The sequence below is a fragment of the Carettochelys insculpta genome, chromosome 2 (assembly GCF_033958435.1).
Source record: "Carettochelys insculpta isolate YL-2023 chromosome 2, ASM3395843v1, whole genome shotgun sequence".
In the NCBI taxonomy this organism is placed as follows: Eukaryota; Metazoa; Chordata; order Testudines; family Carettochelyidae; genus Carettochelys; species Carettochelys insculpta.
In genome coordinates, this window is record NC_134138.1 from 274832402 (window position 1) to 274858683 (window position 26282).

General features: G+C 66.7%; 2 protein-coding genes across 7 annotated transcripts in view; one reads left to right on the top strand and one right to left on the bottom strand.

The window, feature by feature from the left end:
• Positions 1 to 13919, top strand: part of SCAP (SREBF chaperone) — a 95281-nt gene extending 81362 nt beyond the window's left edge. For all 5 annotated transcript variants that reach the window (XM_074985238.1, XM_074985241.1, XM_074985240.1 and 2 more), the window contains exons 12-23: positions 222 to 440; positions 1177 to 1598; positions 2148 to 2342; positions 3735 to 3936; positions 6321 to 6436; positions 7329 to 7887; positions 9092 to 9177; positions 9951 to 10033; positions 10516 to 10682; positions 11231 to 11311; positions 11652 to 11858; positions 13311 to 13919. In XM_074985238.1, the coding sequence (XP_074841339.1) occupies positions 222 to 440; positions 1177 to 1598; positions 2148 to 2342; positions 3735 to 3936; positions 6321 to 6436; positions 7329 to 7887; positions 9092 to 9177; positions 9951 to 10033; positions 10516 to 10682; positions 11231 to 11311; positions 11652 to 11858; positions 13311 to 13556 (2583 nt within the window). In that variant the 3' untranslated portion in view covers positions 13557 to 13919. The remainder of the gene's footprint in view (positions 1 to 221; positions 441 to 1176; positions 1599 to 2147; positions 2343 to 3734; positions 3937 to 6320; positions 6437 to 7328; positions 7888 to 9091; positions 9178 to 9950; positions 10034 to 10515; positions 10683 to 11230; positions 11312 to 11651; positions 11859 to 13310) is intronic.
• A 2419-nt stretch (positions 13920 to 16338) lies between these two features.
• Positions 16339 to 26282, bottom strand: part of PTPN23 (protein tyrosine phosphatase non-receptor type 23) — a 32558-nt gene continuing 22614 nt past the window's right edge. The window contains exons 16-25 of one of the 2 annotated variants that reach the window (XM_074985244.1): positions 25295 to 25603; positions 24341 to 24495; positions 24011 to 24162; positions 23087 to 23266; positions 20793 to 22869; positions 18929 to 19110; positions 18413 to 18517; positions 18062 to 18200; positions 17822 to 17935; positions 16339 to 17739 (exon numbers count right to left, since the gene is read on the bottom strand). In XM_074985244.1, the coding sequence (XP_074841345.1) occupies positions 17215 to 17739; positions 17822 to 17935; positions 18062 to 18200; positions 18413 to 18517; positions 18929 to 19110; positions 20793 to 22869; positions 23087 to 23266; positions 24011 to 24162; positions 24341 to 24495; positions 25295 to 25603 (3938 nt within the window). In that variant the 3' untranslated portion in view covers positions 16339 to 17214. Of the gene's footprint in view, positions 17740 to 17821; positions 17936 to 18061; positions 18201 to 18412; positions 18518 to 18928; positions 19114 to 20792; positions 22870 to 23086; positions 23267 to 24010; positions 24163 to 24340; positions 24496 to 25294; positions 25604 to 26282 lie in introns of both variants that reach the window. The other variant, XM_074985243.1, reaches the window with a different exon arrangement.

Sequence of the window (26282 nt, forward strand, 5' to 3'; positions counted from 1 at the left end):
CGGGGAGGCGTGAGAATGGGCCGCTTCAGTCACGTTGGTATTGGAGACAGAGGCCAGGCGTGGGTGTGAGGCTGGGCACTTGGGCATGGGCATCCCTCTGTGTGTGAGACGAGGCAGGCGCTTGGGTGCAGCTGTGCTCCCAGCTAATGCTTACGTGGTGGTTTCTCTTGGAGAAGGACCTGGTCTCCGCTGCTCTAATCCACGTGCTCTCCCATCGGCAGCTCGCTGACCTGAACAAACGGCTGCCGGCCGAGGCCTGCATGCCCCCAGGCAAACCGGCCAGCCGCGCCCAGAGGTACGAGCGCCAGCCAGCCATGCGGCCGGCCACCCCGCACACCATCACCCTGCAGCCCTCATCCTTCAGGAACCTGCGCCTGCCCAAGAGGCTGCGGGTGATCTACTTCTTTGCCAGGACCCGGCTGGCCCAGCGGCTCATCATGGTACGTTCATCTCCCCGCTGGCCGTACTCACGCCCTCCCCGGCTGGACTTCCACAGAGCAGAGCCCCCAGAAGGCTCGCGCCACCTCGCGCCTCAGCAGTCCCGGCACTGCCCTGAGAGTGGCGGCTGCCGCTGGAAAAGTGATTTTAAACACGTGTTTCCGGGCCACAAGATTGAGTGGAGCCTGGGAGCTGTCAAGGCTGTACCGCTGCCACGTGGCCTCTTGCTCGTGTATGTAGCATGTGGCTATTGATTGACTATTGCCACTTCTCCTGCAACACGCAGGGCCCTGGCCCAACCACAGAGGTGGTTCTTCACATGTAGTTGAGCGAAGGGAAGGGAAGACCCCAGCAGACCAGCCATGGGGAGTTCAGGTCCTGGGGGCAGTGCTGGAGCACCATTTTAGGAGTTAAAGCATTTCCTGCAGCATGGCCGGGGGGCCCTGTCGTCCTCCGAGGGCCCATTTCCCAGGGTGCAGGGCATGTGAGGAGTGGAGCTATCAAGTATCAGGTGCAGACCAAGGGCTGTGGTTGGAGATTTGCAGAGCTTTGCCTTTCCCCTACGCGGGGGGAGTCTGCGTAGCTTTGTGGGCATCAGTGCTAGGAAGCAGGTCTGGACCTCAGGGCAGGGGGTGCCCTCTGTGGGAGGCGTTGGTGGTTTGCTCACACCTGTGCCCTGGTGTCTGAGGGCAGGGGAGCAGGCTGTCAACAGCCTTGTCTCTTCACTGGTACATCCAGGCTGGCACGGTGATCTGGATTGGGATCCTGGTGTACACAGACCCTGCTGGCCTCCGGACCTACCTCACGTCACACGTCACGGAGCAGAGCCCGCTGGGCGAAGCCGGGCTGCCGCCCATGCCCGTCCCTGGAGGGGTCCTTTCGGCGGGGGATGCCCAGCTCGCCCTCACGGTCTTCCCGGCGGAGCCCGTGCAGCTCTCGGAGAACCAGACGCAGCAGCAGCAGCGGGAGCCGAAGGAAGGGCTGGAGGCAAATCAGCAGCTGTGGGCCCGGGGGCTGGAGCAGCAAGGCAGTGGGCATCCGGAGTCTGGCTCCGAGGCGGAGGTCATGTGGGGAGCGGAGGATGAGGAGATCTGGAGAAAGCTCTCCTTCCGACACTGGCCAGCCCTCTTCAGCTACTACAACATCACTCTGGCCAAAAGGCAAGTGCCCTGGGCGTCCACCCTGAATTGCAGCAGACAAACACGCTTCCATGCCGCTCATCCTGGGTGGCTCTTCTGGACAGCCCATTCAGCCCAGCCGAGTCTGCCCTGCGCGAGCGCCGTCCTGTCCCTGGCCAGAACACACTCCCCCCTTCCCGCTGGTGCGTGGTGCAGCATGTGCCTGGGGGCTTCCCTCCACCCCGTGTTCGCAGAGCCCCTTGCTGCCATCTGGAGGTAAAGGCGCAGTGTAAACAAAGGCTGAGTGGTGGCCCTGCTCCAGTGCCACTAGCTCCTTGGCTCAGTGCAGGGCTCTTGGTGAGGCTCTCCGTGGGCTCTGCGGGGAGTCAGACTAGATCAGCCTCCAAATCGCTGACATCCCAGCAGCCACTGATGAGCTGCTCCCGGGAGGGAGATGAGGCTCCAGGCAAGGAGCCAGCCGCTAGCTAGGCCTGGCCTGCACAGCGCCCTGAGGGGCCTGGCCTGGCCCAGGCAGGAGATACGTGACCGTCTCTGCATCCTAAGCTGCTCTTGCCTTTCCCTCCTCTCCAGGTACATCAGCATCCTGCCAGCAATCCCGGTCACCTTGTTCCTGAAGCCACAAGAAGCCTTAGAAGTGCGCCACCCGCAGGAGGCGAACCGCTACCACTCTTTCTTCCCCTTGAGCCCCGGGAAGTTGGAGGCACTGGATCAGCCTGGCGAGGCCTTGCCCAAGGTGCAAGGGCACCGGGATGTCACGCTCTACAAGTAAGAGAGCTGGCAGGCCCCTGTGATATCCCCAGAGTGGGCAGCTTAGCCGCCGGAGGGCTCTGAGTGCCCCTGGGGAGAAAGTGGTAAGGCTGCAGGGAGACTCTTGTAGCCCTGGGTGCTTCAGTTCTGCTGGGCCGTGTTAGGTGAATTGCTCCCATTCCTGCTGCCTTCAGAGGTGGGTGATTCGCTGCGCAGTCTGCCAGTACCCCCAGCGAAGCAGGGCTGCCCCTCGTAATGTGCTGGGGTGAGCGTTCATTGTGTGGGGGTGATCGTGTGCAGCGAGCCAGGCCCTTTGGAAAGACAGTGGAGCTAGGTCAGAGCTGTGATCTGATTAGCGAGCGGGGCAGCTCTGCTGCCACGTTAACCATTCCCCAGGATCCAGCCATGCCTGACTCCTGCCGAGCGCAGCAACCCCGGGCCAAGGTGGCAGGAAGAGCTGAGTGTCTTTAGAGCAGGCGACTGGTCATGAGTTATCAGACAGTGCCCTCCGGGCTAGCAGGGAACGCAGCCTGCCTGCATCAACAGTCTGCATCAGCAGTGCCTGCGGGAAGCCCCTGGAAATCACAGCTGGCCTGTTCCCATCTTGCCGTGTATCCTCCTCCGTGCCTGGCTGTAGCGCGCCCCGGGGCGGTAGCTGGCAGAGAGCTAGGTCAGGAGTTCTGAATGGACTAGAGATTTGTGGGACCCTCGCAAGGGTGTTGTTTTCAGGAAGGAGCTGGCGGTGCCTTTTAAGGCGTCTCTAGCTGGGCACTATTATGAGGCACCCAGGCTCACTAGTCCCACCTGGACCTCTGGGTCCGAATCCTTTTTATAGGCACGTGCGCTGCTCTGAACTCTAACTGCTCTGATCCTGCAGCGAGCAGGGGCCAGCAAGACGGGCTCGGTCACAGACCCCCTTGTGACTGCTGCTCGCTGGGCTGGAATCCCACTGAGCCCACCTTCCCGCCCTCCTGGGCGCCTCTCTGCTCTGTCATGCTGAGCCGGGCCCTCTGCTCTTCTTCAGCAGTGGCCCGGCGACTGGAGCGCAACCCGGTGTTTTGTGCTGGGGGGGAGTCAGCCGGCAGACACCAGCCTTCGGGCTCGGCAGTGCCGCTCACGAGCGGGGCGTCGAACTGTCGGACCTGTGGATGAAGATTTCTTTTACACCCTCCCCCCCAGCGCCTTCCCCCTTGTCACGTGGTAAACAGGGGTTTGAAATGTACAGCGGCTCCAAAGCCTGCTGGGGTTTTCCTCCCTTGGCCTCTCCAGCTGGAGTCCCTGGAAGTTCCCCGTTGTTAAGGAGCCGCATTGTGAGCCCTGAGCCGGCCCCCTCGGAGGCGCTCTCTGGAGAGCCGTGTCGAGAGCCAGCGCTCGTGTGCTGGCACAGCTGACACCCGTCTTCCCCATCAGGGTCGCTGCTCTGGGCCTGGCCTCAGGCATCCTCCTGGTTCTGCTGCTCTTCTGCCTGTACCGCGTGTTCTGCCCCAAAAACTATGGGCAGAACGGGCTCTCGCACAGCCGCAGGAAGAGAGGGGACCTGCCCTGCGATGACTATGGCTATTCCCCACCCGAGACCGAGATCGTCCCCCTGGTCCTCAGGGGTCACCTCATGGTAGGTCGGCCTGGGGTGCTGGCAGTGTCGCTGCGGGGGCCACCCCACCCTCCTCTCTCCCCCGGCGGCAGAACGGGCGGGTGCGTAACGCGGTGGTCCCTGCCCAGGTGAACTGGTCAGGTAGCGCTTGGGGTGATGCTGGGGCCTGACACGTCCCCAGGTCTTTGGCTTCTCACCAGGAGTGCTCTGGATTCTGCCAGGAATCTCCCTGAGTCGGACTTCGTCCCCCAGAGGCAACTGAAGCCAGTCTGGGAGATTTTAAACCCTGGAAGTCCGGTAGCGCAGCAGCAGGGTTCCCCGCCGGTCCTGGCCCCGCGTCTGTCTGGGAGCGGCCTGCACGTCCCTGGGGGAGGGGGCAGAGGATGTCCATATGCTGCCCCCGAGTGCTGATTCCACGGTTCTCCTTGGTCTGGAAGTGCAGCCAAAGGGAGCTGTGGGGGCGGAGCCTGTGGGCAGGGCAGCATGTGGAGACCCACTGGTCCCCCATCTGGGGGTCACAGGGATGAGCCAGCTGCTTCCCAGAGTGACACGGGGCTCAGAGCAGGAGCTGCCCGAGGTAAGCACCAGCTGGCTGGAGCCTGCACCCCAACCCCTGCCCCAGCCCTGAGCTCTTCCTGGGGCTAGTACCCTGACCCCCAGCCCCAGGCTCAGCCCCATCTCCCTCCTGGAGCCAGTACCCCACACACTCACCCTGCACCCCAGCCCCGAGCTCCCTCCTGGGACAAGTACTCCACCTCCCTGTCCCAGTCTGAGCCCAGAGCTTCCCCCCAGCAACTTCAGCCCCTCGCCCTGTCCTGATGAGAGCGAGTGGGGGGGGCGCAGAGTGAGCGGGGGTGGGGCAAGGGCAGGACAAAGGGGTTTGGGTTTGTCTGATCAGACAGTTGGCAGCTTCCTCCCCCCGGCCCCCCTTCTGTGTGCTGTGGGCCCTCAGCTGCTGCAGAGCCAGCACCGCGCGCTCGCCAGCCTGGGTTGCCCCGTGGCTGCCTTTGTCCTGTCCCGGCAGCAGGTGGCTCCTTGCGAGGTGCTGCTCTCCCAGCTCGCTGACAGCCCGGCTGGGAAGGCCCTGCATGGCTCCCTCCTGCCCCGCGGGAAGACAGCCAGGCACTGGAGAGCACAGCTGCTCGGCCTGGGCTGCAGAGGGCGACCACCCGGCCCATCCAGACTTGCTTTAAATGGGCCGAATGGTGCTGTGTTTGCCCCCCCCAGCCGACCTGTTCCTGTGCGGGCTGGAGACTCTCGGGGCTTTTTTCTGGCCACCGTCACTTTCCAGAGGTGCCTGGGTGGGCTGGGGGCAGAGCTGGGGGGAAGGGGCAGGTGGGGCCCTGGCAGTGCAGGGCTGGGGCCATCATCGGAGCCCTCTCCACCCCCAGTCCCTGCCATGGGATAGAGCCAGAGCCCTACTACAGCCACAGCCCTGCACAGCATGGGGCAAAGCCTCCCCCGCCCCAAGCCCCCACCACATCAGGGGCCAGGGCAGGACGCCTGTATGGTGTGGGGCTGAGGGCCCCTTGGACCTCCTGTGGGGCTGGAGCCCCTCCTGGAGTCCCCCCGTAGGGCTGGGGTGGAACTGGGGCAGGAGTCCTACCGGGGCAGCCCCTGCTGCGGACGTGGGGCCAGAGCCCTGCGTGGCGCAAGGGCAGATCCATCCTCCCCCCACCCACCCCAGCCTTCGCCACGTCGCAGGGCCAGGCCCGGAGCTTTGTGCTGTGTGGGGCCAAGGCTCCCTGGACGCCCTGCAGGGCTGGAGCCCCGTGGGGCTGGGGCCAGAGCCCCTCCAGAGCGCGCAGCACCAGGCCCAGTGGGTGTGGGCTCTGGCTGGGAGGGCGGGCGCAGCAGTGGGCTGGGGGTTGGGTGGGAGGGGAAGGGCAGCAGTGGGTGGGGGGTTCGGGAGAGGGCTGGGTGGGAAAAAGGGGGCGGCTGTTGCCTGGCACGGGGTGACCATCTGTCCCGTTGTAGCTGGGACGCCCCGCCCCGAGGTGTCCCGTGTTGAGCTGGGGTGGGGGGGTTCCCTCGGCCTGTGGACACAACAGCCCCACACTGGATGCCAGAGTTTACACAGCAGCCTTCAGGACCTACCCCTGGAGCTGAGACTACAGGTCCCAGCATGCACTGCTCCCTCTTGGGCCCAGGCGCCCGCCTGCACTGCATGCTGGGGCCTGTCCCCTCCTCAGGCCACACCCCTGCACAGCTGGAGTCTGCCCCCTCCTGTGCACAGTCCTGGGGCTCCGAGCCCCTTGCCCTGGAAGTCCTGAGCCAGCAGATTGTTTCCACTGGAGCTTTCCTGGTCGAGGGCATCAGCCAGGGCAGGGGAGTTTGCCGAGCGCTCCAGGCCTGCTGGGGTGCTGGTTCCAGGTGCTCAGCACAGGCTGTTCTCCTCACCCCAGGATATCGAGTGCCTGGCCAGCGATGGGATGCTGCTCGTCAGCTGCTGCCTGGTGGGCCAGATCCGAGTGTGGGACGCTCAGACCGGAGACTGCCTCACCGTCATCCCCAAGCAAGGGTATGTTCACGCCACTGTGAACAGGGTGAACAACCTGTCCATACACCATCGCTGCTCGCTAACCCGTGCAAACACGCCTGTCCTTACACAGTCACAGCTCGCTAACCTGTGCAAACACGCCTTTGTCCTTACACCATCGCTGCTCGCTAACCCGTGCAAACACGCCTGTCCTTACACAGTCACAGCTCGCTAACCCGTGCAAACACGCCTTTGTCCTTACACCATCGCTGCTCGCTAACCCGTGCAAACACGCCTGTCCTTACACAGTCACAGCTCGCTAACCCGTGCAAACATGCCTGTCCTTACACCATCGCTGCTCGCTATCCCGTGCAAACACGCTTGTCCTTACACGGTCACAGCTTGCTAACACGTGCAAACACGCCTTTGTTCTTACACAGTCACAGCTCACTAACCCATGCAAACATCCCTTTGTCCTTACACCATCGCTGGTCGCTATCCCATGCAAACACGCCTGTCCTTACACAGCCCCAGCTTGCTAACCCGTGCAAACACGCCTGTCCTTACACCATTGCTGCTTGCTAACCCGTGCAAACATGCCCCGTCCATATACAGTTGCTGCTCACTACTGCGTGCAAGCGTGCCCCTCCCCGTACAGTCCCTGACTGCTAACCTGTGCGGGCATGCCTGTCCTTACACAGTCAGTTCTCACTAGCCCCGGCCAGCTTGCCCCTGTCCTGATGCAGTCCCTGCTTGCCACCCCATGCAAGCACACATGTCCTTGCACGGTCCCTGCCTGCTCACCCTCTGACTGGTGTGTCAGCCGTATAGTGACGATTCACCCTGGTTCAGGTGTTTTCTGTTGTTCCCAGCCAGCCCCGCTCCCTCTCCGTCTGTGCGGCCAAGATCACTAACCTGCAGTGCTGCCTTTCAGGTTGCGCAGAGACAGCACTGGCCTCTATGATTCCCAAGAGCCTTGGGACCAGAGCCCTGAACCCCAGAACGGGCTGGAGGATCCCTTCGAGGGCAGCCACCAGCTCAGGAGGCTGCTGAGCTCCTCGCAGGCCCCTCTCTTCTGTGACCAGCCGGACCTCACCTCGCTCATTGACACCAACTTCTCGGAGCAGACCAAGGCGGGGGGGCCGGAGCCGCGGCACCGTGCAGCCTGCGGCCGGCACAGGGACCCTGGCTATGACTTCAGCAGCCTGGTGGAGAAGGTCTATGAGGAGCAGAGCACCTCGAACTGCATGAACTTTGCCAGCTTCTCGGCTCCCCCTGGACAGGTGGCTCTCTGCGCCAGCAGGGCCCTGAGCTGCGGGGCGGGGGAGGGAGGGTGCGGCGCCCGCAGAAGGAGCCTGGGGGAGGAGACTTTTGCTGGATTGGACAAGTCCTCCCCCGTCTCTGCCTGGGCTGGCGATGTGGAAAGCTCCGTCTGGAGCCTGGACCTGCAAGGGAACCTCATTGTGGCTGGCCGAAGCAACGGGAAGCTGGAGGTGAGTGGGGCTTGCTGAGCGGAAGCCATGACAGGGGCTCCCCAGCCCTCCGGCCGTGGTCCTGGGGCACTGGTCTCTTCAGGGTGCCTCTGGTGGTGTGGAGGGAGGTCTGGAGGCGCTTGTGAGAGGCTGCTCCTCCAGCGTCTTCTCCAGAGCCTGCTCTGCAGCCAGGTCCACCACCTGGCACCATGGCCCAGCGCCGCCCGCCCCCGAAGCTGGGGGCCACCCAGTGAAATTAGTGGGCAGCAGGTTTAAAACCAACAAAAGGCCGTTTCTCATCACGTAGCATGTGGCTGGCCTGGGGAACTCCTTGGCGCAGGAGGTTGTGAAGGCCAGGGCTTTAGCAGGGGTCAGAAACGAACGAGATACATTCACGGAGGTTCGGTCCATTGACGCCATCAGCCAGGCTGGGCAGGGATGGTTCCCTGTCTTCTGCTTGACAGAGGCTGGGAATGGGTGTGAGGAGAGAGATCTCCGTGATCCCCTGTCCTGTTCGTCCCCTCTGGGGCACCTGGCACTGGCCTCTGCAGGAAGACAGGACGCTGGGCTAGACGGACCTTTGGCCTGACCCCGTGTGGCTGCTCTTAGGCTCCTGGGAAGCTGGGCCCCAGCTGTGGAGCTCAGGGAGGGGCTGATGTCACCCACATAGGTCCCAGGCCACACGCCGGTGCAGTTCTGAGCCTTGGCAGCTGTGGGGGCTCGCTGCAGGCGTTGCCATTTCCTGCACGCTGGCTGCTCTGCTGTGCCAGAGCCGGGAGGGGCCTCCACAGCCTGAGTGCCCCTGAAAAGTTAGCTGGCTCGGGGGGTGGGGGGAGCCCCCCTTCTCAGCCCAACAGAGCTGTGTCACCTCGTCCCCAGCGGCAGAGCTGCCGTCGCGATGGCAGAGCCCCTGCATCGGTGCGGGCCGCGACTGCTGCCGGGTGACGGTGGCACCGCTGGGCTGGTGGAACCCAAGGAGCTGTGTCCTCAGCTCGCTTCTGAGCCTGGTCTCCAGGCCGCCTCGCAAACTCTGGTGCCAGTCAGCCTCTGCTCCCATCAGGACCAGCCGTGAGGCCGGGATGTGCACTAGGCTAGCCAGGCTGCTGGAAGGCTGCTGCGTCTGTAGGCAGCGATTCCCTGGCCTAGCTCCCCAGGGGCCAGGCCACAGCCCGCAGTTTTGTTCCAGGACTCCTTGCACGGTCCTGTCACTCCGCCTCTCTTCCAGGTGTGGGACGCCATTGAGGGGACGCTCCGGTGCAGTGATGAGGAGGGCCAGTCTGGGATCACCGCGCTCGTCTTCCTGAACACCAGGTAACGGACCCAGCCCCGGGTGCTCCCTTTCCCAGGGGTCTCGCCTGGAAGGAGGCTGTGAGGGCGGGAGCCTGGCTGGCTGGGGCCGGAGGCGACACAGGCAGCTCCAGGCTGTGGTGACAGAGCTGGGAGCTCGCCAGGGTGTCTGGCTGGGAGCGGGAGGCTGCTGGCAGTCCCTGATTTCTCCATCTCCGGAGGACGAGCCCAGGGACAGGCGAGTGCTGGGACGATCAGCAAGCGGTGACCGTGGCAAGGGCAGCGGGGCCCTGCTCGGCGCTGGCAGTACTAGCGGGGGCTCTGGGAACCGGCCCTGCTTTTTGAAATGGAGATGCAGCGGCCCTGATGGTCGTGGTGCCCCTGCGACCAGTGGCCTCTTGGCTGCTGCCCAGGTGCTGGACGGCTCTGGGGACTGGTGTACGGAGCTGTTCCCAGGCCCCCAGCTCTCATCCGGCCCAGCTGGGCACTGGCTGAGCTGTTCCTACCTGGTGGCCGTTCGGTGGCCTGGTCTCAGTCTGGTTTGCAGGGGACGGGGTTCCCCATCGCGAAAACCACCGCCCAGACTGGCAGCAGCAGCTCATCTTGCTGGCAGATGGGCCCAGAGATCGACGCTGCCCAGGTCCCTCTCCAGGTGGTGGCCGGGTCACATGGGTCCCAGGAGCCAGGGAAATCTGGGCTTTGTCTTCAAGCTGCCGCAGGAGCCTCCACCCCTGCACCCATCTCCGGGGGCCGCGGAGGGAGAGGCCTCTACTCACCCGTCTCTTCCTCTCCCCCAGGATCGTGGCCGCCAGGTTGAACGGCTCATTGGATTTCTTCTCCTTAGAGGCTCATTCCTCCTTCAGCCACCTGCAGTACCGAGGTGAGTGGGCGCCGGGCATCTGCCTGCGGGTGGGATCCCCAGCTCCCCTTTGCCAGGGCCGTCGGCTCCCCACAGGCAGAGCACTACCTAGCGCAGCGCTGCTGGTACACACCCCGATTCCCCTCAGCTAGGGCGGGAACACGCCCTGGGGCCGCCCGCGGGGAATTCCGGGGCCAGACTCCCAGTGGGCTCAGGAGACCCTTGTCGTCCGGCTTCCCGTTTACCCTGGGCACCCTTGGGTCTGGGCCCGTCTCTCCTGGGGAGTTTGTTCTGGAGCTGATGGGCCCCTGCTCTGGGCTGACAGGCCAGGCCTGGCCCCCCCCGGCATGCACCGGTTCCCCACCTGGGGGCGGACTCTGACCTGGGGGCTGCAGGGTTGGTGCGAAGGGGAACAGCCCTTCCCTCTCGGGTGGGGCCTGCACCCCGGGCGTGCTGGCCTGGGTGGGGAAGGCTGCAGTGCCCCTGCTGTGCGTGCTCCCCAGGGACCCCGAGCAGGACCAGCATCCCCACTTCCCCGGTGTGCAGCAGCAGTGACCTCATCCTGTGCCAGCTGACCCACACCGTGTCCTGCGCCCACCAGAAGCCAATCACTGCCCTGAAGGCTGCGGCTGGGCGGCTGGTGACAGGCAGCCAGGACCACACGCTGAAGGTGAGCACTCTGCTGCCGCAGGTCTCCAGCAGGGCCAGGGCTGGTGGGAGGGGACTTGGCCCCCCTAAGAGGGCTTGGGGAAGGGGTGGGGCCCTGTGCATGCGGTACTGGGGCCTGCCCAGACCCCGCACCCTGACAGGGATGGCCCTGAGCAGACGGATCCCAACCCGCTTCCCTGCAGTCTTTGCAAGAGGAGGGCGTCAGCCTTGTCCTGCACACGGCCCTGGCCAGGGGCGTTTGCATCCCACAGCCCCTCCCTGACAGCCTGGGCCACGACAGCTGCTGGCCACCGCCTCCGGCTTCCCCCCGGCACTGCCCAGAGAGCCTCTGCCCTGTGGGCTGCTGCAGGGTGAGGTGGGTATGGAGGCTGGGTTGATGTCCCAGCCAGGCCCTGGGCTCTGCAGCTCACTGAGGGGGCACAGCCACACCGCAGGAGGAAACCTGGCCCAGGTGGGGTGAATTGGCGGGGGGAAGCTGGGCAGGGCCCGGGGCGGGGAGGGGTCCCACGGCAGACGGGCGAGAGCTGCCCGTGTTCTCACTCCTTGCAGGTGTACCGGCTGGAAGACTCCTGCTGCCTGTTTACACTGCAGGGCCACTCAGGAGCAATCACAGCAGTGTACATAGACCAGGTAGGGCTCTGAGCAGAGGGCCTCCCCTCCCCTCTGGCCGGCTGACTCCGGGGGAACGGTTTGGGCTCACCCTGCCAGCCAGCTGTGGCTCACTTCAGCAGGGGAGCCCCTGGCCCGGAGCACAGGCTGGGAGGAGCTGTGTGGGGGAGGCCTGGCACCGCCACCTGCAAACCCAGCAGGTGTCCCGCAGCAGGCAGCAGGCTGGGGCGTGGGGGGGCAGTGTCAGGCAGGGGCCAGGTGCAGGGCCCTTGGCTCGCCAGAGCGTGACTGAGCACGGGGGGCTGTGCGTGAGCCGGGCTGCAGCCCCGGGCGCTCCTCAGGCCTGGCCGTGCCCTTGCAGACCATGGGGCTGGCGAGTGGGGGCCAGGACGGCGCCATCTGCCTGTGGGACGTGCTGACGGGAAGCAGGGTCAGCCACATGTACGCCCACCGCGGGGACGTCACCTCCCTCACCTGCACCACCTCCTGCGTGATCAGCAGTGGCTTGGATGACGTCATCAGCATCTGGGACCGAAGCTCTGGGATCAAACTCTATTCCATCCAGCAGGCAGGTGCCGGGCAGGCAGTGGCTGTGGGGGGGTGGCAGCTCCGTGCTCAGATTGCTCGGGGGGCGGGTTCCTTGTCGCGAGGGTGTGGCTGTGGGAGGTGGCCGGGGCCCAGGCCAGCCCAGCGGGGGCAGGGAAGCCGTGTGGCAGGGCCTGTCCCAGCGCAGGAAGGGGAGGTGCGTGAGCTGTGGGGAGCCAGGCCCTGCCTCTGGCAGCAGACTCCCAGGGGGGGCAGTGCTGAAATGAGCTCCCCTGGGGGTGCCTGGGCTGTGCGCTGGCTGCCTTGGGAACTCCCTCCCGGGGTCTCTGGGGCAGGCAGGTGACCGTCCCTCTTGGGGCCTGGCCCTTGTTTAGCTCCCTGGAGAGCGTCCCAGAACCAGGCTAGTTGTCCCGTATGTTGCACCACCAGGAGGTGACGGGAGGAGACAGCGCCTTAAGCGGCAGGGGTGTCTGTTTCACCAGCTGGCTGGAGAGGGGGCTCTGGAGATTGCTTGAACAGGCTGTTGCTGGCTTGGCCCAGGGCAGTGGGGGTGGAGGAGAGGCTATGCGCTCTTTGCTCACGCTGCCTGAGAGACAGAGGCGGCTGTGTCTCTTCCCCCCCCCCGCCACACACACCTGGCAGGTGATAGGATAGGGGCAGGGCCCTATGGCAGCAACTGCGGGGTGGGCAGGAACAGCCACTTGGGGGAAGGGGGAAAAGCCGCTGGGGGGTTGCACTTAGCTTGGTAGCCCCCCAGGCAGTGCTAACAGGCAAGTCCCCGGACTAAAGGGCACTTGGGCCCAGGCTGGGGTTAGCTGGGGGCTCGGGGGTGCGGAGGAGGCCCGTGGCCGATGCGGGGCAGGCTCAGGGAGAGCTGGGCCAGGAGGGAGGTGACTCATGGAGGAGGGCTGGTAGGGCCACGTTAGCTCTTCTGGAGGCCAGGGCTGCTGGGTTTTGTGGGGCCCCTTCGCTCTGGGCTGAGCACAGAAATGACCAGGGGGCTCCTGGCTGGGCCAGACGGGTGAGCTGTGAGCTGGGGGGAGGAGCCCCAGCTGGGCGCACACGCGCTGAGCTACCGCCTGGGACGAAGGGCTTGGGGTGCAGCAGGCGGGGGTCCCAGGCTGGCGCCCAGCGCTTTGGGGTGGGGTGGAGGGGGGGCTCAGCCTGGCCCACTGCCGGCCGGGGGCAAAGGAGTGAGTGCCCAGGACCCGCCCCCCCCCCCCCCCCAAGCTATTTCAAGTGGCCTGGAACCCCTGGGGGTCTTTTCAGTTGCTCAGGCAGGTGGAACCCCACCCCCCGCCTTCTGGCTGTGCCGCCCCCACCCCCACCCCCACCCCACCCAAGGAGGCGGAAAGAAGAGCAGCGATGGGAGGAAAAGCGGGGGGATGGGCTGCTCCACTTGGCATAGGTGCGAATGGTTAGGGGGGCAGGGCTGCTGGGCGCCCCTGACGCTCCCCCTCTGCTCTGGGCACAGGAGCTGGGCTGTGGGGCCAGCCTGGGCGTGATCTCTGACAACCTGCTGGTGACGGGTGGCCAGGGCTGCGTCTCCTTCTGGGACATCGGCTACGGCGACCTGCTGCAGACCGTCTACCTGGGGAAGAGCAACGAGGCGCAGCCGGCCCGGCAGATCCTGGTGCTGGAGAACGCCGCCATCGTCTGCAACTTCGGCAGCGAGCTCAGCCTGGTCTACGTGCCCTCCGTGCTGGAGAAGCTGGACTGAGCCGGGGCTGGGGAGGGGGCGGGACAGGGACCGGGCACCGCATCTGAGCTCTGATTGGACAGTTGGTGGAGGGGGAGAGACATCGGACAGCCTGCTCCTCCCGTCCCCTTCCCAGTGCCCCTGTCCTCCACCCTGGTGGTCCCTGCCCTGCTCTTGGCTCCTCCCACAGGGCAGCAGATGAGCTTAGTGGGATGCGACAGGCCCCAGCTCACAGTTCTGCAGTGGTGCCCCCCCCCCACAGCAGCAGGGGGCTGGCACTGCCCAGCTGGGGGGTGGGGGCACTTCATGTTGGTGCCCCAGCAGGCCCCTGGCTGCAGGGCCCAGAGAACCCAGGAGCGAGTAGTGTATGGGATGAGGCAGTGGGGCGGCTGGTGGGGGTTGGGGGCTGGGTAGCTGCCCTGGCGGGCTGGGAGCCCAGGGCTCCCTGTCCTCAGTGGGGGGGGGGGGGGAGACAGCTGGTGTTTAGGGGGTGACTGCCTAGGTCAGTGGTGCCCAAGGGAGCCTGCACCACCACTGGTGCTGCCCACAGGCTGGCAGGCAGGAGCCAGAGCCCCCAGCTACCAGCCCCAGTGGCCTTGGGGCTCCCCTGCTGGGGCAGCGACAGCTTGCGGGGTGGGGCTGCCAGGGCCTGAGCCTAGCCAGTGGGTGCAGCACAGCGTGCTGGGGGGCGGTGGTGCAGCAGCTCAGAAATTGACCAGCTCTTCTCCCCTGCTCTGTTAGCACCAACCAGGCTTCCTGCTGGGTGCGGCCCTGGGCCTGCCCTGCATTGCCCACGTCACCTGCCCTATTTATTGCTGTGATGTAAATACTTATTTATTCTGGTGGGCGAGCTGGGGGGGGGCCGCCCAGCACTGCCCCCACCAGCCTCTCCCTGGAGTTCTAGGGCCCAGCCCAGGCATGGAACCACTGGCCATCCCCTGGTCCCGGGCTGTACGTGGGGAGTGTGGGAATGGGGCACCTCACTGAGGTCTTGGGGGCCCTCAGTAAATGCTGGGCTGTGACAGTCATTTGGGGGGGGGGGGGCAGCAGCCCCATCACTCCCTGCCGCCTGGCCAGCTGGGGCGATGGCTGGCACCAGGGCCAAGCTGGCAGCAGCTGTGGGACCAATTGGGGTTTTCCTGGGTACTGGGAGATGACCTCCCCCCCCACTTCCCAAGCTACTGCCCCAAGTGCACAGGACAGGGCAGCCTGGCTGGTCGCTGCTAAGGGTGTGAGGGGTCGGGGTTCTCCAGGGCTGCCAGGCTTGTGGGCAGGGACACGTGGCTGGTCCTGGCACTGCAGGAAGGGCCCAGGGCTTTGCCTGTGCTGGGGATGGAGGGGCAGCCCCGGAGGGTTTCGTTCACGCTGCGTGTTTCAGGCCCTGCAACCTGGGAGCCTGCTCGTGCTGTAATTCTGTGCCTGTAGTGACGGCTGCTACGGCCCAGACCTTGGGCCAGGGTGGCCTGGCATTCCTGGCTTGAGCTGCAGGCCTGCCTGGGGGCCAGCAGCCCTGAAGAGCCTGCCAGCAGGGAACCCTGCTCCTGAGCGCCTGCCGGCTGAGCGGTGTCTGTGTCCTGCCGTGGGTGGCCTTAGCCCTCTGTGCGCTTTGCACTGTACAGGGGAAGCTGTTTTGTACCAGACTGTGTTTTATAACCTGTACAAAGAACCATTAAACCAAACTAACCAAAGGCCAACACCTCTGCCTTCCTCTGCTCACTGCCCCGGGACGGGACTGGCAGCAGTGGAGCCCAGGGGCACTGGCTGCATGCCCTGCCCTGGGGCCCAACAGCCACCTCACCAGCCCCGAGCCCTTGTTTGTGCCATCCCCATGGTACCCTGCAGCAGCCCCAGGCAGGACCTGAGGGCCCAAGTGAGCTGCCTGGCTTGTCCACTGTTTGACCTGTCCCCAGACCCGCTGGCTCCCTGCTGCTTCATGCTTTTGTTTTAAATTGCTGCCAATTCCTGGCATTAGGCAGCACCCGGCTGAGCGTTACAGGCAGAGCGAAATGCTGCCAGTGGCAGGGCTCGGAGTAGCCCTGACCCAGGCTCTTCCTCACCTGCAAAGGGAGCTACTGTGCTGCTTGTTCCCTGCACCGTTGCTCTTGGTGCATGCCGGGGGGTAAGCAGGGCAGCAGCACTGGATGCACAGGCTGCCCCCACCTTGGGGCAGTAGCAGGGCAGGTTTTTATTAGCTCTTTCCCCAGCAGAGCCCTGCCTGCACCATGGCCCATGCAGCTGTTCCCAGGGACCACAGCCCAGGAGTGGGGAGCCCACTGCAGGCAGCAGGTGCTGGGTGTGTTTGACCACGGGCATTAGGGGGCATTGAGGAGCAGTGACACACAGCTGCTGTTTAGGCAGCTGGGGAGGCGGGGGGGGGGGGAGCGGCTCTTTCTGCCCCCACACCAACTGTGCTGGGACCCTGCCGGTCAGTACACACCTGGCAGCCCCCGCTGGGAGCACTGGCTGGCTGGGGATCACTGGCGTTATCTCTTCCCCCACCACCACTGGGCAGAGGCCAAGACCCTCAGGGACCTGCCACTTTCATTATGAAGGGAGTAGAGAAAAGCCCTGGTCAGGACAAGGTCTGGGGCATCTGTCCAGCCCCAGAGGGCTGGGAGCAGAGGGGGGCCCAGCAGGAGGGCTGGCTGCTCTTCTCTGCACACCCCCCCAACTGAGCAAGGTCAGTGCAGGCCCTACAGCAGCCAGGGGGTCTGTTTCACGTTTCCACCCAGCCCCTCCCCTCACCCCACACTCTAGCAGGTGTCTGGTCAGGTCAGTCCCCCCCCCACACCACAGCTCCAGCACAAACTGTCCATTTATTGGAGTAGTAAAGAGCTGAAAAAGTCAGTTCTAGTTACAGGGGGGCAGGGGCAGGGCCAGGGCCCAGCTGTACAAAAGCAGGAGCAGAGAGAACCAGTGAGCAGGGCTCTGGGGCCATAGGCACTGCCCAGCCCCCCACCAGACACAGCCCAGCACCCTGAGCACTTCCTCACTTCCTCCCACCCAGCAGATAAGCTCTGCCTTCTCAAGGCTGGGCCCAGCCTGCCCCCCCTGCCCTGGAGAGCCCAGGGCTGCCCCAGTCGCCAGTGGGCACAGCTGATGCCCAAGCAGCTGCTGGAGACATACAGGTCCATTGCCATGCCCAGGCTGGGCCACTGGCACCCAGGCCCAGGACAGCTCAAGGCCCAGCCAGCTCAGCAAAGCTGCTTCCCCCAAGGAACACCCCATCCCCTGCCCCAGCGGGGCCCAGCAGTCCCTGCTCCCCAGCCACCGGCCTCCGTGACTACCTGGTGCACAGGACAGTGCTGGAACTCAGCCAGGACAGACACGGCTCAGCCTCACTGCTGCCCACACCCCTCCCTTTCTCTCCAGCAGCGGGTGCTGGGCCTGCAGCTGCTTGCAAAGCGCAACCACCCACCCAGGGCCCAGGCCCCACAGCGGCTCAGCTGGCAGGAGACAGCCCCTCATGGCAGGTGGGATGTGCAGGTCGGCTGAGCTGGGTGCAGCAGGGGCCGGTTCTCCACGCGGGCCAGTGGGACCCAGGAAGCTGCCAGGGCTCCTGAGCACTGAGCCTGGGGCTGGCAGGTAGTGCTGTGTGCGTTCCCAGTCCAACCAGCCCCCAGCCATGGCCCTGGGCTCCCCCTGCTCCTTGGGGTGGTGCTGGGCCAGGCCCCCAGGCTCAGGTTTTATTGAGCGTCCACAGGGGGTCCAGCTTGCTGAGGGGGTCGTCGCTGGGCCGGGGCCCCCGCAGCCCCTCCCCGTCGTGGGGCTGCAGGAAGCTTTGCTTGTTCATCCGCTGCTTGCCCTTGAGGGAGCTGTCCAGGGAGAAGGCCTCGGGGGTGAGTGAGGCCAGGAGCTCCAGCGAGGAAGAGGAAGGGGCCACGCTCGGGGCTGAAGGCTCCCTTCTGGGTCTCTCCTCTACATGGTTGCTGCTCTCGGCTTCGGCAGGTGGCGCAGGCACAGCGAGGGCTGGCTCGGTGCCTGGGGGGCACACGGGCTCCGGTGGGCTGGCAGGCGCTGGGGGAGCCAGCTGAGGGCTGGCGGGGTCAAGGACTGGGGCCAGCTCGGGCAGCTGGCAGCCAGGGGGGGCCTCTGGGGCGCCAGCCAGGGGCTTGATGCTCAGCTTGGCGATGGTGGCCTGGATGGAGCTGATGGGCATGTCCCCTCCCAGCACCAGGTCCTGCGGGTCCTGAGGCAGGTGCGGCTAGAAGAGAAGCAGGAGGGTTGCGTCAGCCCGGGCCCAGGGCTGAGCCAGAGGGGGGAGGGCCCTCAGGCCGGGGACCCACCTTCTGGGGGGCGCTGCTGGTGGCTTTGCTGGAGGCGGGGGTGGCAACCCCATGCCGCTGCAGCACCTGCTCGGCGTGCCGGAGGACCGCGTCGTAGCAGAGCTTGAGGTGCAGCTGGAAGAGAAGCAGCCGGCCAGAGCCCTTGAGCCCCAAGGGTGCGCCCAGGTGCCGGGGCAGCCAAAGCTGAGCCCGCCCCAGCCCGGTGCCACGCCCGGCACTCCCCACCCCTCTGCCCATCACCTTCTCCTGCAGCATGTGCTTCCTCTGCTGCCGCAGCCTCCGCCCCAGCTGGGCCAAGTCGGGGATGCTGTTCCCGGCCTCCACCTCCTGCATGGCTGCGTACATCAGGCAGAAGGCGCCGGTGCGCCCCACCCCGGAGCTGGGGGCAGACACAGCGCCCAGGGCAGTCACAGGCCCCACCCCCAGTAACAAGGCCCAGCCCAGCCCAGCCCAGCACTAGGGGTAGGGCCCTTCACCCAAGCACCCGCCCTCTGGAAGCCCTGGGCTGCAGGGGTAGAGCCGCTCTGCCTGCTGCTGGGCCCTCCTCTGGCCGGGGGCCCAGGCGGCTGCAGCCTGGCCTGGCTGCCTTACCTGCAATGAACCACGATGGGGGTGTGCAGGGGGCGCTGGTGCAGGTAATGGCTGTGCACCTCCTGGATGAAGCGCAGCAGGTTCCCCGTGCTGTCGGGCAGGCCCCTACGGGGAGAGCAGCAGGCGGGGCGGGCAGGCGAGGGCTGAGCTGTGGGCGTCGCAGCCCAGCAGGCCCCTGCCCTGGTGTGGGGCCCTGCTGCCAGGAGATCTGCAGGGCCGGCCTCCCTGGGAGAGCCCCACAGCTCCGCTCGCAGCAGCCGGGAGTCACTGCCCCAGCGCAAGAGCACCGGGAGCCCCCCAAGGGGGTCGCCTGCCCCAGCATCGCCCCCTCCCCAGCCAAGGGTCTCCCTCCCCCAGCATCGCCCCCTCCCCAGCCAAGGGTCTCCCTCCCCCAGCACCGCCCCCTCCCCAGCCAAGGGTCTCCCTCCCCCAGCACCACCCCCTCCCCAGCCAAGGGTCTCCCTCCCCCAGCATCGCCCCCTCCCCCGCCAGGGATCCTCCGCCCCCAGCACGTACAGCTCCGGCCAGGAGGAGAACTGCAGGTGGATGACTGTGCGCTTCAGGCTCTGGTCGCGGAACTGCAGGGTGATCATCCGCTCCACGTGCGTCGGGGAGACCTTCTGGCTGGTGAGGATCAGGGTGATGGGGCCCTGCACCATGGGCTGGCCCCGCTCGGAGGGGAAGTACCGCACCACCTTCTGCTGCAGGGCAGGGCACCGGCTCAGGCGCGGGACGGCTCCTGCCCCGAACAGCTGAGTGTGCCAGGACAACCCCCAGCCAGGGCCCCCCAGCTTGGTCCCAGACCCCCAGAACCTGGCCCCCCACCCAGTCCCCAGACCTCCCCCCAGCCCCAGGCCCACCCAGCCCAGCAGACACCACCAGTGCCAGCGCTGCAGGGCCCTGCCCCAGCCCCAGCCCCAAACAATGCCAGTGCGAGTGACACAAACTGGCACTCAAGGACTCCACGGCCGAGCTGGTGGCCCAGACGCCACCAAGCCTGGCTGGCACAGACCCCAAGGTCCCCTTCTAGGCAACACCGGCTCCAAGTCCAGGTAGTGACGCCAGCCCCAGCCAGGCCCCACCCGCTGCGCTGAGGCAGGGCCTGTAACCCTGGTACCCCACTGCCTGGGGCTTGTCCAACCGGGTCTTCCAAACACCAAGGGAGAGCCCACAACTCCCTATGGGAGCCTAGCCCAGGGCTTAACCCCCGGCTCCCTGAGACCTGACCTGCAGCCCCCCCCCACTGGCTGGACGTGCAGAATAACTGACCCCACCCCAAAGCCACTGGGGGACAGCCCAGCCCACGGCGCCCGGCACCCCTACCTTCTCCAGCTCCCGCTGACACCCGCTGGGCACAGCCCGGCCCACGGCGCCCGGCGCCCCCACCTTCTCCAGCTCCCGCTGACACCCGCTGGGCACAGCCCAGCCCACGGCGCCCGGCGCCCCCACCTTCTCCAGCTCCCGCTGACACCCGCTGGGCACAGCCCGGCCCACGGCGCCCGGCGCCCCCACCTTCTCCAGCTCCCGCTGACACCCGCTGGGCACAGCCTGGCCCACGGCGCCCGGCGCCCCCACCTTCTCCAGCTCCCGCTGACACCCGCTGGGCACAGCCCGGCCCACGGCGCCCGGCGCCCCCACCTTCTCCAGCTCCCGCTGACACCCGCTGGGCACAGCCCAGCCCACGGCGCCCGGCACCCCTACCTTCTCCAGCTCCCGCTGACACCCGCTGGGCACAGCCCGGCCCACGGCGCCCGGCGCCCCCACCTTCTCCAGCTCCCGCTGACACCCGCTGGGCACAGCCTGGCCCACGGCGCCCGGCGCCCCCACCTTCTCCAGCTCCCGCTGACACCCGCTGGGCACAGCCCGGCCCACGGCGCCCGGCGCCCCCACCTTCTCCAGCTCCCGCTGACACCCGCTGGGCACAGCCCGGCCCACGGCGCCCGGCGCCCCCACCTTCTCCAGCTCCCGCTGACACCCGCTGGGCACAGCCCGGCCCACGGCGCCCGGCACCCCTACCTTCTCCAGCTCCCGCTGACACCCGCTGGGCACAGCCCGGCCCACGGCGCCCGGCGCCCCCACCTTCTCCAGCTCCCGCTGACACCCGCTGGGCACAGCCCGGCCCACGGCGCCCGGCGCCCCCACCTTCTCCAGCTCCCGCTGACACCCGCTGGGCACAGCCCAGCCCACGGCGCCCGGCGCCCCCACCTTCTCCAGCTCCCGCTGACACCCGCTGGGCACAGCCCGGCCCACAGCGCCCCCACCTTCTCCAGCTCCCGCTGACACCCGCTGGGCACAGCCCGGCCCACGGCGCCCCCACCTTCTCCAGCTCCCGCTGACACCCGCTGGGCACAGCCCGGCCCATGGTGCCCGGCGCCCCTACCTTCTCCAGCTCCTGCTCGGAGACCAGCATGATGACAAGGGAGACCTTCTGCTCATAGATCATGAGCCAGAAGTCGGCGGCCGTGCCCACCAGCGGGGCCTGGGTGACGATGAAGGCAGGGCAGTAGGGGGAGAGGTCCTCCACCCGGCTGGCATTGATATAGTCGTCCTTGCCCGAGTGCAGGACCACGCGGTTCTTGTCGTAGGGCATGATGTCCTGGTGGCGGTTCTTCATGGAGTAGCAGCGGGCGATGGCGATGGAGAGCTGGCGCGAGTCCCGCTCCTGGGCCTCCTGCAGTTCCTTCCAGATGCCGTCCAGCTCGCTCGCGCCACCAGGGCTGGGCTGCTCCAGCCGGGCCACCAGGTGCCGGAAGCGGTCCAGCTCAGAGAGCAGCCTGCGCAGGTGCTCGGGCTTCTCGTACGGGTCCTTCTCGATCAGCTGCACGGCCCTCGGCTTCTGCCCCTCCTTGGCGTCCGCCTTGGTGGGCTGCAGCAGCGGCTGGCTCACGCCCGCCTTGGCGCCCCCATGCTGGCTCTCGGGGCTGGAGGACAGCAGGTCGTCGGGGGAAGAGCTCTGCCGGGAGAAGGGGACCTCGGCCGCGCCGGGGGTGAGCGAGGGCGGGGGGCGCTGGGCGGGGGGCGCCGCGGCAGGCAGGGCGGGCTGGGGAGAAGGCGCCGGGGCCGGGATGGCAGGGCCCGGGGCGATGACACCGGCTGGCATCTGGCTGAGAGCAGGGCTGGGGGACGGCACGCCGTGGGGAGGGCCGGGCTGACTCGAGGCCACGGGCTGGGGGGCAGGCAGCGGCAGGGCAGAGCCGGGAGGCAGCTGGCTTGCCGGGGGCCCCGCGTGCTGAGCGGAGGGGGCAGGGCAGAAGGGCAGGGTGGCGGAGCCGGCTGGCACAGGCAGCATGCCAGGCAGGGAGCAGTGAGGGTGGCGCTGCGGTGCGGGGGTCAGCAGGCCACTGGGGAGGCTCTGAGCTGGCGGGGCAGGCCCCTGGGGCACAGCTGTGGGGAAGGAGTGAGAGGGCAGGCTGGGCTGGGGCTTGTCCTGGGCTGGAAGCAGGTAGAGCTGCGGCCTGAGCTGGCCGTGGCTGGGGAAGTGGGCCTGCGGCTGGTACCCAGGCAGTGGTGGGTAGGGCTGTGTGGGGAACTTGGGGGCAGGCGGCCCGGCTGGGAAGGAGGGCTGGGCCGGCTGGCCGGAGGGCTGGGCTGGCTGGCCAAAGGGCGGGCCGCTGCCCTGGGCATAGGGGAAGGGGGGGTGGGAGCCGAGGAAGCCGCCCTGGGGAGGGAGCTGGGGAGGCGCGAGCCCACCCATGGCCCTGGGCGCAGCATAGCTGGAAATGGGCCCCTGGATGCTGTCGACGGTTGTGGTGGCTGGGCGGACCCCAAGGGGGGGCTGGGGCCGGCCCACGGCTCTGGCTGTGGGGAGCCCGCCAGGCAGAGCCCCACTGGACGAGACCGGCTGGCCCAGCCCGTAGGCAGCACTGGGGGCCAGAGGCACATGCTGGGGGGAGGACCTCGGGGGAGGCCCCTGGAGCCCTGCATAGCCAGGCTGAACAGGAGCCGAGGCAGAGCCAGGGTGCCCAGGGCCCCTCAGCAGGGTGCCGGCTGGGTAGGGCTGGGGGCTGGCCGTCGGGGCTGGCTGCAGCCCTGGGGGCCCACTGTAGGTCTGTGGGGGGAAGGAACCGGGCAGAGGGCCCCCCGGGAGGCCTGGTGGGGGCGTGGCGAGCTGGCTGGGGAAGTAGTGGCCCGGCAGAGGGGTGGGGAAGGGCTGGGCTGCCATGGGCGGCTGTACCAGCGCGCCAGCCGGGTGGGGGGCGGCTGGGGGCCTCATGCCAGCGTTGCCGAGGGCCGGCTCGAGGGAGAAGGCCGCCAGGGTGTCCGCGGGCAGCCGGGCGAGGTGTGCCGCCAGCACGTCGGGGGGCAGGCTACGGAGCTCGTCGGGCAGGTCGGCCAGTGCCAGAGCGCCCAGCTGCAGCAGGTCTGCCCCCTCTGGGTCCACGTCCCGCTCCAAGGGCGGCTTGGGCAGGGCCGGCTTGGGAGCCGTGGGTCTGGGCGGCGGCTTCTTCTTCATTTCTCTGCCAAGGCAAGAGCAGGCGCAGGGTGGCCACTGGCTCTGCCGGCCTGCACCCCCAGTGCCTTCAGGGCACTGCCCCACAGGCCAGGCCCCGGCACGTGCCATCTCCTCCTGCGCCCCCTGACTCGGTCCCGCTCTGCCCCACGACATGCCCAGCCCCCCAGGCCCCGACAACTGAGCTGGCTCCAGCAGGTGTGGCCCGCGGGGCAGTGACCCACCTTTCCAGGGCCTGCTGTCTGCTGGCCTGGGAGGCCTGGCAGGCCACTCGTGCCTTCTCCAGGAGCTTGGCTGCTTTGCTCTCCAGATCCGTGTAGAAATCCTTCCCCTCCTGAGACTTCTTCATCAAGTCCTCGTAGGCCTCGTAGGAGGCCACCAGCGTCTGGAGCGTGGTGTTCCACCTGGGACAGGAACGCCTGGCTGGGGGCACGGGGCAAGGCCCGCTGGCCTCAGTGCCCCACAGGAGGGCTGTTTACGCCACAGCAGCAGTCAGGGATCCGGCCCAGGATTTCCTCTCCCCTCACTGAGCCCCTGGACCAACCCCGTGCTCTGGAGTCCCACCCAGTCTCGAAGCAGACACCTTCCAACTCTAGGGCCAGGCTGGGGGGAGGCAGCCCCTGGATGTCAGGGGCCCCAGGTTTCCTGGTGAGCTGAGTGCAGGGGCGGCCGCTCAGGAGAGAGAGAGACACATACCGCCCAGGTGATGAGCAGAGCCCACAGCTGCAGCACATTTCCATGCGTGGTGCGCATCTGCACAGGTCTCACCCACAACATTTTTTCTGCCCCTGGCTGGAAAATCTAGGGGGAAGGTTGCTGGGCGCCTGGAGCCTGGTTCCCTGGGGCCCAGCAGGCGCTCTGAGAAGCAACCGCCCTGGTCCCAGCTGCGACGTGGCTCTTTGGAAAGGGCGGGGGCTGGCAGTGCGTTGGCCCCGGCCTGCCGAGCCAGTAGGGACCTGGGACCCCGCCCTGGCAGCTGAGAGGCGCTGGGGCGCACGGAGTGGGTGGCTGGCTGCTGGTGCTGGGGATTCGCACCCACCACTGGCCCGGCTGCTGAATGGACGCTGGCGGTCAGCCCCCGCGGCCAGGGGACGGTGCTGCACACTGGAGCAGCGGCTGCAAACCTCCCCCCCAACCAAAAAACTCACTTGTGCTCCACCTCGGCCAGCTCCTTGCGCACTGCCGCGTACTTCACGTTGGCGTCCGTCAAGGCCTTCAGGACGTTCTCCTGGGCCGCCAGGTTCTGCTCCAGGTACACCCGGAGCTGGTCGTACTTCTTCAGCTGTTCTTCAAAGAGCTTCTGGCGGGGCGAGAGGACAGGGCCGGGCCAGCTCAGCTGCAGCCACAGCTGGGGGGGAGGGGGGCCCACCAGCGCCCCAGAGGAGGGCAACAAGCCCTGGAAATGGCCCAGCAGCTCCCAAGGGGACATGACCAGGGCCAGCTGGCTGGGGGGGCTCCGACGTCCGTCCGGGCCTCACCTTCATCTCCGAGCGGTCGGCGGTCACTAAGGAGGTGGTGATGTCGTCCTTCTGGATCATCTCGCGCAGCTGCTGCTCCAAGGACAGACGCTGCTCCTTCATCTCCTGCACTTTGCACAGGATCCGCTTCAGGTTCTGCAGCACCTGCTTGTCGTCTGCGGGACGGAGGCAGCGTCAGCAGGGGGCGCTCTGCAGCCGGGGGGACCTGCTCCGGGCAGGCCAGGCACCGCCACCACCGGGTTTCACTAGCTACAGCCGCTCCCTGGCCAACTGCCTCCAGCGCGGGCAGAGCCAGCTCCTGGGGGCGCCTGCAGAGCTGCCCGCCTGCTCCTGCCCCGCTGGGGGCTTCGAGAGCCAAGCTGGGCTCCAGCCTCCTCCAGCCACCCCTGTGCCCTGGACAGCTGCCAGCTGAAGCCCAGGGGGCTGGCCCCACCGAACCCAGCTCACCCAGCCAGCCCCGCAGCGAGGGGGGACGGGTAAGCCACCTGCCTCCGACTGGAGCAGACAGGGGTCTCACCCAGAGCCAGGGGGCGGCAGTCTGCCCTTTCCACTGCCTGCCACCTGCCGGCATCTCGGCCAGGCTGGTTCTACCCAACACCACGACGAAGCCACCCGGCAGGCCGTGTGCTCAGCAGGGCCCGTGGGCCAGCGAATACTACGCCCTTGCGGCCGCTGAGCTGCACCCGGGTAGCCTGGAGAGCCTCCCAGCATGGGAAGGCTCAGCCGTGGCCCGGAACCAGCCACCAGTGGCTGGGCGTCTCTCCGCCTTGCAGAGCTTGGCTGGGGTGCGACTTACCCCTGGAACCTAGACCCAGCCTGGGCCCCCAGCACGAACTCCTCAGCTGAGCTGCAGGCTGGCAGAGGGCCCCCCGGGCGCACAAAGCAAGGCGGGGCCAAGGCCCTGGCTTGAGCAGAATCTCTCCCCCCGGGCAGGGCGAGACTCAGGGCGCTCACCTTCTGTCAGCGCGGGCGCGGGCAGGGCAGCCCGCACCTGCTCCACTGGCCCGCTGAGCAGGCGCAGGTTGCTGATGTGCAGGTTCATGGCTTTGTGCAGCTCCGTGTTGGTGAAGCTGGCCTTCTCGTGCACCTCCATGTACTTGGCCCACTCTCGGCTGACCTCGGCCAGCGCCGGGGGTGGGCCTGGCGGAGACCTCGGCTTGCCAAGCAGCTCCTGCAGCTTCTGCTCCTGCAGCTCGTCCTCGTCCAGCAGGGCCCGGATCTCCTTCAGAGATGCCTCTACGTCAGTGAAGACGCCCGAGAGCACTGGGGGCAAAGCCAGAGGCGTTAGGTCCCGGCAGGCGCTTCCAGCAGGGCACCGCTGGAAACAGAGGCTGCTCCCCCAGGGGTGCGATACTGGGGCAGCAAATGGCCCGTCCACCCAGCAACTCGAACAAACCCCAGGGGCAGGCAGGGACAGGAGAGGGCTTGTTGCTCGGCCGCAAAGGAGAGCCCAGGAGTCAGAGTCCCAGCCCCCGGAGGCCCCTGGCCATGACGTTATTGGCTTTTAAATAAAACACAAAAGCCATTTCTGTAACCACTGCATTAAGCTGGCCCACCTGGCACAAGGCATGGTGCAAAGCGAGGGGTCTCATGAAAGCTGCCGACAGACGGATGGACTGACTGGTACTTGTATGTGGATATGGGCTCTGTACCAGTATTGGAAAGGTTTTAGAGCCAAGGACGCCCTCTGGGAATCCGCCAATAGAAAAGGGCCCCAGCAGGGGAAGGACAAGCGGCCTAAGCACATAACTCTCCACTGCCCACATGACTAAGAAAACAACAAGAAGTCCTGTGGCGCCTTAGAGACTAACAGCTATTTTGGAGCTTAAGTTTTCGTGGGCAAAGACCAGATTGCATCTGCCACAAAAGCTTCTGCTCCAAAGTAGCTGTTAAGTCTCTAAGGTGCCACAGGACTTCTCTCTGTTTCTGAGGATACAGACTA